The following is a 10,369-nucleotide window of genomic DNA, read 5'->3' on the forward strand; positions in this document are numbered from 1 at the left end:
AGCATCGCGCGCGGGAGGGTATTGACGCTCGCGCGGGGGCGCGTAATGCTGCTCGCGCGATGGAGAATACCAGGGGTCAAGCGCGGGAGACTGCTGGTGCGCACGGGCGACTGCGAGGGCACATGCGGGCGACTGATGGCGCGCAGGGGCGCGCGCGGGCGACTGATGGCGCGCGGGAGACTGTGGGCGCACAGGTGAGCGCGTGGAAGACTGATGGCGCGCGTGCGCAGGAGAATATTCGCGCGCGCAGGATCAGAGCGTTGAACTCGCGGGCGAGAGCTCGCGCGCAGGATCAGAGCGTTGAACTCGCGGGCGAGAGCTCGCGCGCCCCTGAAGAAGCCGTAGGGCGAGCGCGCGCAGGAGAGATACCCCTGGCGCATGGGCGCGTAGATGAAGCCTGTGTCGATCGTGGGCGTGCGCCAGGATGGTGGCGCGCAACTGCAGGAGATGATGGGCGAGGGCGCGTGGGGCGCGCGCGCGTATCCTCGTGGACGCGTGCAGGGTGCAGGGGACTGCGCGTGTCTGCGCGATGGCGAGCTGGAGAAAGCTGGCGCGTAGGTGAGCGCTGGCGTGTTGGCGAGCGCTGGCACGTGGGAGAAGTCAGAATAGACTTCCCCACAGCGGCCATATCCGAAGATCGTGGGCGCGCAGGAGAGACAACTGCTGTCTGAGGGCGCTGGCGCGTAGGGGATCACTGACGTGCAGGAGAGTGCTGGCGCGCAGGAGAGCGCTGGCGCGCAGTGGCGCACTGACGCGCAGGTGAGAAATGGCGCTTAGCTGGGCGTGAGTGCGCTTGCTCAGGCAAAGCCTGGCGCACAGGAGAACATGGGCGCGTATGCTCTGCTTTGCTGGCATAGCGCGTGAGGGAAGTATGCACGCGTTGGCGCATACGCCCTTGATGCCCTGTATTAGGGTTAGATGATGCCTGACGAGCATGTAGGTCAGGTTTCGTCGGTGCGTAGCGCGCATCAGGACTCAGGAACGGTGAAGGCAGGTCGGCAGGTCTGACGGGGGAAAGGTCGACGTTTCCTTTGAAAGGACGACCTTCCACCGAAGGGGATCGCTAACGATCCGCTGAGAGGTCCAGGACCAAAGCAGGAACAGTCGGTGATCGCTGGTGAGGGTCCTCTGCGGGGGACTGCAACAAAGATGTAGAACCAAAGAGGCGCCTCCTCATCGCAGGTGAAGGAAGGCCTCTCTGGCGAAGGGGAAGGCGAGCCTTGCGACGAATATGCCCTCTAGGGGCCGTGGGATCAGCAAGCTGACCTTCTGCAGTCCTCGGAAGAGGAGTCTCTGTAAGTGAACTCCCCTGAGGGGGAGAAACACCAGCAGGAGAGACTGTTAGACTTAGTTTCTCCCTCGTTGGTCAAACAGGAACGGAAGAAACTAAGCCTTCAGCTACTGTGCGGTTTGAAGAGGCAGAGGTAGTAGGAGATACCGCATTGGATACCTCTGACACCACAACGTCGACAATCGACAGAGGATCAACCTCTGTCGGAGGCAGCGATTGCTTGACAGCGGCACCCAATCGGATGTAGTCAAGTAATGCTTCCTTGGAGGGTGAACCCTCGAGCCCCAGGGAAGACCAAAGCTGAAAAAGATGGGTTAGAGACAAATCCTCCCCCGGGGGGAGAGGTGGAGCTGCCTCGCTAGGGGAGGCAACACCATCTCTCGAACCCCGAGTTTGGGAAACAGTACCACGGTCTACGCAACCACTCGACAGTCTCTCGAAAGAAACTGACCGAGTGGGGGCTTCGGAGGAGGTTTGAGCAACGGAAGAAGAGGCCTTGGGTTTTTCTCCTTTCAAAGAAACCTTCGAAGGAGAAATATCCCGTTTGGACTTCTTCCGTCGCCGTGAAAACCTCTCCCACTGGGAGGTAGACCACTCCCTGCACTCACTACACTTATTATCACTATCACACCGTTGACCTCTACAGGCAGGGCAAAGGGCGTGAGGGTCTGTCTCGACCGCCGACATGAACGTTCCACAGGGGCAGTCGGGTAGTCCAGGCCAGGTGCGCATAATACCAAAGGCCAACTTCACACACAAAACTGTCAAAAAGAGAAAGCAAAAAAAAAAAGCATTAATGGCTGCCAAGAGCGGCAAGGATGACAGCTGACACGTCCGACTACCATCCGAGCCGAGAGAAAAGTGAGTTCAAGCATAGGTGTGTGTGAAGGGGGTAGCAAGCTACCCTCCCCTACCCCCGCTAACTAGCGGTGTGGGTAGTAAACCCTCGTTAAATTTTAATGGCTCGTCATTTCAGCTACGCCGAAAGTAAAACCCCTAATAAATAGCGTGGTTTGTATTTCAGTTACGGAACAACTTAATACTAGGTACACAAGGGAGCATGGTTTACATGCAGTGGTTTGAGGTCAGCTATGCGGAGAACCCAAGAGAGGGGAGAATGAGGAAAAGAATAAGGGCCAGTCAAACCTTTTCATTCATGCAGACTAAAACCAGGTAACAATGCCCTACACCTTCTGCTACTTGTCCAATAAGGAGCTTGCGGTTTTAATCCAGCTGTTATGCAGCCACCACAGGACCGTTAGAAAACATATCAAGTCTCCTGTGGGTCACGTCTTGCGGTCTGGAGCAGGCGGCTGGGGCGCAGGGCCAGCAGGAGTAGAGGAGCGTACCGGGGGCTGCTCGTGGGCGCGTGCAGGAGACTTTCCGTGAGCGCGTGGGCGTGTAGCGTCTCGTCCAGCTCTGGAAGGGCGCGAAGGCGAGTGCGCACGATGGCATGCAGGCGAGTGCGCACGATGGCGTGCAGGCGAGTGCGCACGATGGCGTGCAGGCGAGTGCGCACGATGGCGTGCAGGCGAGTGCGCACGATGGCGTGCAGGCGAGGGCTGACGCATGGGCGAGCTCCGAGGGCGCGCAGGTGATCACGGGCGAGAAGGAAAAGGAAGAATCTTCTTGCCTGTGCCCAGATCCGGGGATCATGGGCGCGCGGGCGAACGAGGGCGGGCAGGTGCGCGCTGACGCGCAGGAGAAGATCGCTGGCAAGCTGGAGATTGTGGGCGCGCCTGGCGCGTGACAGGAACAGGGCGCGCAGATGTATGCTGGCGAGTAGGAGATCGCTGGCGAGTAGGAGATTGCTGGTGCAGAGGAGAACGCTGGCGCGTAGGCGAGCGCTTGCGACCAGGAGAGCACTGACAAGATGACTCTGCCTCTGCTGCAGGAGATCGCTGGCACGCAGGAAGGTCCTCAGCTACAGCAGGAGAGCGCTTGCGCGCTACTGCGCACAAGCGCGCAGGTGAAACCTGGTGCTGAAGAGACTTGCTCACATTGTGAGACAAGTCAGCTTCCAGGAACGGAGAAGGCAGGTCCACAGGTCTGGCAGGCGTTGGAGATCGCGATCTGCAGAGAGGTCTAGAGATGCAGCTGCAACGGTCAACTCACGTCGAGGAGGAACCTCTACGGGGGACGTCGAGGGTGAAGAACCGAAGAGGCGCCTCCTAATTCCCTTGTAGGGAGAAGGAAGGCCTCTACGGCGGAGAGGAGGGCGAGCCTTGCGGCGAAGACGACCTCTAGGAGCAGGCACACCATTGTCGGTCCTCCGAAGAGGAGTCTCTGTCAGTGAACTCCCCCGAGGGGGAGAATCACCCGCAGGAGAGACTGTTGGACTCAGCTCCTCCCTCGAAGGATTTTCGGAGGGGGGAACTGAGCCTTCAGCTACATCAGCAACCAAGGCGGGGGTTTGACCCGACCCGTCGGAAGCCTCTGCCACAACAACGTCGACGATAGACAGAGGATGTACCTCCGCTATCACCGGCGACTGTTTGACAGCTGCTCCCAACTGGATCAAGTCAAACAGGGCTTCCCTGGAGGGCGAACCCTTAAGCCCCAAGGAAGCCTAAAGCTGCAATAAATCATCATTAGTTACAGAGTTATCAATATCCTCCCCCGGAGGAGGAGGAGGAGGAGCTGCCTCGCTATGGGAGGCAACTCCCTCTCCCGAACTCCGAGGTTGCTCAACAAAAGAATGGCCTACGGTACCACTCGCCCGCCTCTCACGTGAGACCGATCGAGTGGGAGCTTCGGAGGAGGTTCGGGCAACGGAAGAAGAGTCCTTGGAACTTTCATTCTTCAAGGCAACCCTTGAAGGAGAAAGATCCCGCTTAGCCTTCTTCTTCCGTCGCCGGGAAAACCTCTCCCACTGAGAGGTACACCACTCCCTGCACTCACTGCAAACATTTTCTCTATCACACTGTTGACCTCTGCAGTACGGACACAAGGTGTGAGGGTCCGTCACGACCGCCAACATGAAAGTCCCACAAGGGCGGTCGGGTAAGCCAGGGCATTTCCGCATGATAGAGGTAGAGGCCAACTTCCGAACACACTCTGAAAGAAAAAGCAAAAAAGATTAAGGCTGTCAAAATGCGAGGGTGAGGTAGACACGTCTGACCGTCACCCGAGCCAAAAGTGAAGTGGATCAGTTCACCGGTGTGTGAGGGGGGAGGGGTAGCTAGCTACCCCTCCCCTACCCCCTCGCTAACTAGCGAGGGGGGTAGGGGTAGTAAACCCTCGTTAAAAATCTAATGGCTCGTCATTTCATCTACGCCGAAAGTAATACCCCATGTAAATAGCGTGGTTTGTATTTCGGTTACGGAACAAATAATGTTTAATTGCAATCGTAGTGAGCCATGGCAGAGTGAAAACCAGTTAGTAAATAAATGGCGTTAGTTCATTAACATACTCGTAGATACAATAAAATATGGGTGACAACGGTAGGAAGGATTTTCATTTTCAATGAAAGCAGCAGGCCCGGTGACCCAACGATCTACACACGTACCAGTGTTTATATAAATTACAAAATCTGGATCCTTTGTATATCAGCGGCCAGTTCCTCCCATGTGGATTAAAAATGGATATCAGCTGACCAAAAATTTTCCTCCTAACCTAACCTACAAGCCGTGTCCTTACCTACTTACCTAACAGGGGGGCTGACGGCCGCCTGCGACCCCCCTTACACTGCCGTATTCTAAGTTAGACATAACAATACATACACGTGGCCGCTATTATACATACACCGCCGGGCTTCTTCAAGACGAAATAACTAAGCTAGGGTGTATTTAATTACTTTAAAATGAGTATAGAATATTCATTACCCACTGTCCCCGATCTGTAAAGGCTCCCCATGATCAATTGAAAGTTAACCATGGTAATCGGGTTTTATGGGACCTCAGACTTATATACACCAAAATAAGAACATTAAACCTAAGTTGGAATGCCTACCTTCAGAATTAATCATTTGATTCACATATCAATAAAAGTGGAACACATCTGTCAAGTCTCTAGGTTACAGAAGATACAGATCAGATCAGATTCAGGTTGAGGATTCGCCTTTGCAACGGCGCCTCTATGTCTTTTAGTTTTGTGTGTTCCTTATTTTCACTAATTTTTCTCTTTTCATCAACATTTATTGTAGTACAGTTGTCTTATTTTCAATATTTTCTTCACTAAAAAAGGAATTTTCCAACTGTTTGTGAACTATATTCTTCGTATGGTTGTTGGAGTTCAATTGCTTTAATTCTTGTATCACTATACTGTGGACAATTTAACATAAAGTGTTTAGCATTTTCTTCTAAATAACAAAATACACAGTTTATATTTCCATCTTGGTGTCTGATTTTTATATTCAAGTCCAATGTGTTTGTCCTTGCTCTGAATAATAAAATTGACGAAAATATGTTGTCATATACTTCCTCCCCCTTGATTTCACTTTTCCAGTTTTTATACAGAATTAGACTCTCCTTGCACTCCATTTCACTCTTCTATTTGCTTGTGTCCCATTCTCTTGTTCTCTTCTTTATGTCCTCTTTCGTACGTATCTTAACTTCTCTCATCGCCATCCCATATTCTTCAGCATACTTCTTTACATATATCCACCACTTCCTCTCTTTTTTCTTCTATATCATTGACTATTGCTGTTAGTATGTCCTTCTCTCCCTTATAAATGCTATTAGGGTACCTCAGCTTTCCATCCATTACCCTTGTTTTCATAGCAGATGCTCCTACATCCCCTCTCAAGGCTACAATTGTTGTATTCTTTACACCCCCTAATATCCTTCTATACACTCCATTCTCAATTCTCTGCAACTTTTCTATTTCAGTTTCCGTTAAGTTAATTACATTTGTTCCATATAATATAGAAGGTAGCGCTACACTTTTCCAGTATGTTTTCCCTATCAGTATTTTATTGCAACGTTTTTCTATGATTGAATATGTAAGAATATCTAGCCTTTGAGCCTTAACTATCATTTCACTTTTCTGTGTTTGACATATTCCTACTGTCATCTACCTTGATACCTAGGTATTTGATATTGCTTACTACTCTTATTCCCTCTATGTTATCTGGTTTCTCCTTCATTTATATATAAGTACGCTACTTTTATCTCTATTTATGTCTAAACCATACTGCTTTCCTATATCTATCACTTTCCTTATGTTTAATTCAGCATCCTCTATACTCTCAGCAAGCACTAGGACATCATCAGCAAAAAATAATACTACTAGCTTTATAATATAATTTTTAAAACCATTACCTTCGTTTTCTACTTGTTTTATAATCTGATAAGTAATTAATTTGAACAAATACACTATAGGCAATTTTCTTCAGTAAATATTGTAATAGGCAGGATATTTTCGTAACGACTCTCTGTCCTAATTTTCCTGTGCTTGTGTAAATACTTCTTGGGGATTAAACATGTCTCCGTATAAAAGATGGGGTTAATGATTGAGATTGTCAGTTAGAAAAATAAAATTAGGTGTTACAATTTATAATATAAAAGTCCTTTCATATGAATATTCATCGTGGTTACTTTGAATTAATTGTTGGCAATACTGATTGTATTGCTGTTACAAAGACTTTTACTTAGGAAAATATTTTCGTTATTAGTAATTGCCATATTTTGATTTCGCCCTCTGAAATCAAATAGTAGTAGTTTAGCTGTAAATTAGACTTATAACTTTTGTGTGTGTAGAAACTGCAGAGTGGCCTGCAATACAGATTTATGCGAATAAGGAAGTCAATAAAAGACAAAGTTGGAAGGTATCACTGCTACACTTTTACTTTATTACTTTTTCCTTTATGTGCTCTTCTCCTGGTCATGTCACATGCCCCATAAGATATGTTTGTCGTATATAGTCTCAACTGTTTAGAATTTCACTTACTTTCTTGTTTTTAAACGCTTTTATAATGCGGACTTGATAATTAACGAATACGCAAAGTGTGATACTCTAATTACTTAAGAAAGTATACGACAATCAAATCTTGTAGGTTTTGTATGGCACAGGGCTTTCATTTACTGTTATAGATTATATATATGCTTGTCGAATTTTTAATTCCCTGCTTGGTCTTTGGAAGGCTATATTAATCTTTCCTGGTAGGCCTAGTACTAGAGTTTTCGAATACAATAAGCTCCCCCTAGTCATCAGAAAGACTGAAGGTATTAAGGCTTTCAGGAGGAAACTGAAGACTTCCTCGTCTTCTAGGTGCTTTGATAATGTGGATTTAACAATAAACGAGTAATATGTGGTGTGAAATCCTAATTGCCTTGTAATGTATGCGATAAAATGACTGCGAAGGTCCTGTAGAGAGTATGGTTCCCCTACAGAATAGGACCAGAAAAGCAGCCCTTATAGTAAAGTGCCAGTTATTTCTGACCTCTTAATAAGATTATCTACATTCTCCTCTTCCTTTCTTCAACATCTGCATTCTATAATTCAGTTCCACTTCTTTTATGACCCCGACAAAGTCATATTCTGCGAGTGTGTGTGTGTGTGTGTGTGTGTGTAGATCGCCTTACCTTGTGTAAGACACGGGCTCTTGCCGTTGAGAAGCCCGTAATAGTCATATTCATCTGGGATGCCTTTCTTTATCCATCGCCTGAATCCTTATTCCCATCTTCTGAATCTTGTATCCTAAAATACGCCACGATTATGTTTAATTCCTACTTATTCTGCTTTTTTTTTTTTTTTTTTTTTTTTTTAGATTCCCTGTCCCTTACGGCCAGGAACGGGCTCTTGTAATCATGATTTACTTAAGGGCTGTAGTATTCCTGCTCATATCACAAGGTCACCTTCCTCCTTAGAATTACACTTAAGACCGTGTTATAAAGACAGGTAGGCTGGATTTAAAACAAATAATTCCTAACAAGAAGTCTAGCTAGTGGCTTCATTTTTACTTTTTTTTTTTTTTTTTTTGGTAAAACAAGATATTACCAATACTATTTGTTTGTTATAACTATTGAAAATCGTTTCATTCTTCAAGGAATAAGAAATAATTTGATAACGTTCGTGTAAGAATCATTTTTATTAAAATATCTACATAAAGGAGATTACATATATATATATATATATATATATATATATATATATATATATATATATATATATATATATATATATATATATATATATATATATATATATATATATAGATAGATAGATAGATAGATAGATAGATAGATATGCGTATGTTTTATAGTTTACAAGCTTCAGATCATCATATCAACTGTGTTTTAGACTGCAGCATCGATTTAAAATCTAATTATATACATCACTTAACTTTATACGCACTACAGCCAGCCTATGTGAATCCTTCTTTACACTGGCCGTTAGACTACACAATGTTTACATTAGTAAGATCCATTTTTCTAACACTGGATCTGGGAGACGACATATTTCTAATAGCAGTTCGTAAAGGCAACGAATCAGAGTCGATAATGCATGTTTCAGTAGAATTTACAGACAAGTAAAATAGGAGATCTTAAATGCCAAAAGATAAGAAGAAAGCTTGCTCTTGTAGTATACAAATTGATATCTTTTTCTCCGTAACGGTTTTTTTTTTCATGGCAGTGGGATCAGGGCTGCCGATGTGACGGTCTGAACGATCCCCCGGTCTCAGATTTCTCCTTGACATTGTATAATGGTTCTTTTCCGCCATTAGCTCGCTTCGCTCGCATGAAAATAAAACATCAAGCTCGTATGTACTGGCAAGCGGTAATGTTGAGCTGCGCACGCTAACATTACAGGAAAATAAAACATCAACTTCGTATGCACTGGCAAACGGTAATGTTCGCGCATACGCAGATTATCAAGGAGAATTCTGAGACCGGGGGTTCGTTCAGACCTTCACACCCGGAAAGGGAGCATCCCACAGACAAAAATGAAAGTTATTGGGTGCCCTGCCTTTTACTTCAATAGCATATTTTAATATATATATATATATATATATATATATATATATATATATATATATATATATATATATATATATATATATATATATATTATGGTAATATATTGAGAAATGATGAACACTAATTTGCTAATATCTACACATGTAAGTGGGGTACATTTTACATGCTCCTGGGAACGTAGTTGGTCTACAGTGGTTTTGAAGATCTGGGATGCTCTCGTTTCTTATTCGGCCAGGGCAGTATTGTAACAAAAAAGAAGAAATACATGTTCACCAGACAAAAACATCTATGGGTAAAGTTTTATTATTACTTTGTTTAAACTTAGGCATCTCTTGGTTTGTTTGGCTTAGCATCATTACCTGTGAGATCCACTTAGTTCCTGTTAAACTCTGCGTATTATCCTATTATCTATTCATCTATTACATTTGTTGGACTTGCATATGGTGGCATAGCTCACTAAGCTCAGTTCTCCGTGTTTGATATCGACGACTTCGTTTTTCTCCGCTGAAGTAGCCGGTACGGTTGCTCGGTTGACCATCAACATTGACGATGGAGTCGGGCTACTCGGTCGCTTCCTTTGGTTTGTTCTTCTTTGGTTTAATAATCTGAGCATAAATTGGCTCACTAGGTTTGACAACCTGGGAGTTTTCATTCCTTTTGAGTCCTGACTTGTCGTTGTTGGCAGGGTCTATAACTGTACTATAAATAGCTTTGCTGGCTGAAACATTTTTTTCCTGGTCTTTGCCGTTTCCTTGTGAGCCAGGAGGGTGCGGGAAAGCAATGTCTTCGTACACAATCTCCGGTGGGTATAGAGAGGAAGTGAAGATTAGCCAAGGGGAAATACAACTCATGTGATAGATATAATTTGTGTTTAGTTTGGTCACTACTGCTAACAGTAATTAAAAAATACAACAGTTATGACAAATGATAGAATTTCAACGAATATATGAAGTTCCTTAGTATGTGTACTATGACACATGTATTCTAAAATGTGCGCTTGTAAATGGAAATCGTGCCTAAAGAGAGAAACATGACAAGGTACCAAAAGTAATGAAGTGAATGACTTATCAAATGTAAGTTTTAACCATCTATCTTTATAAATAGATAGGATAAGACCTAATTTGTGAAATCTCATATATTCTATTATTTTGAAGATAAT

General features: G+C 45.2%; 2 protein-coding genes across 2 annotated transcripts in view; both read right to left on the minus strand.

The window, feature by feature from the left end:
* LOC137633210 (zinc finger protein OZF-like) overlaps window positions 1-5,391 on the minus strand; it is a 34,420-nt gene extending 29,029 nt beyond the window's left edge. Inside the window, exon 1 of the mRNA XM_068365375.1 lies at window positions 5,243-5,391. The gene's annotated coding sequence lies outside the window, so the exon portion shown is untranslated. The remainder of the gene's footprint in view (window positions 1-5,242) is intronic.
* Window positions 5,392-9,272: 3,881 nt separating this feature from the next.
* Window positions 9,273-10,369, minus strand: part of LOC137632747 (docking protein 1-like) — a 26,842-nt gene continuing 25,745 nt past the window's right edge. Inside the window, exon 9 of the mRNA XM_068364824.1 lies at window positions 9,273-10,007. Coding sequence (XP_068220925.1) covers window positions 9,771-10,007 — 237 coding nt within the window. The 3' untranslated portion in view covers window positions 9,273-9,770. The remainder of the gene's footprint in view (window positions 10,008-10,369) is intronic.

This window comes from Palaemon carinicauda, chromosome 42, assembly GCF_036898095.1.
Source record: "Palaemon carinicauda isolate YSFRI2023 chromosome 42, ASM3689809v2, whole genome shotgun sequence".
NCBI classification, from domain to species: Eukaryota; Metazoa; Arthropoda; class Malacostraca; order Decapoda; family Palaemonidae; genus Palaemon; species Palaemon carinicauda.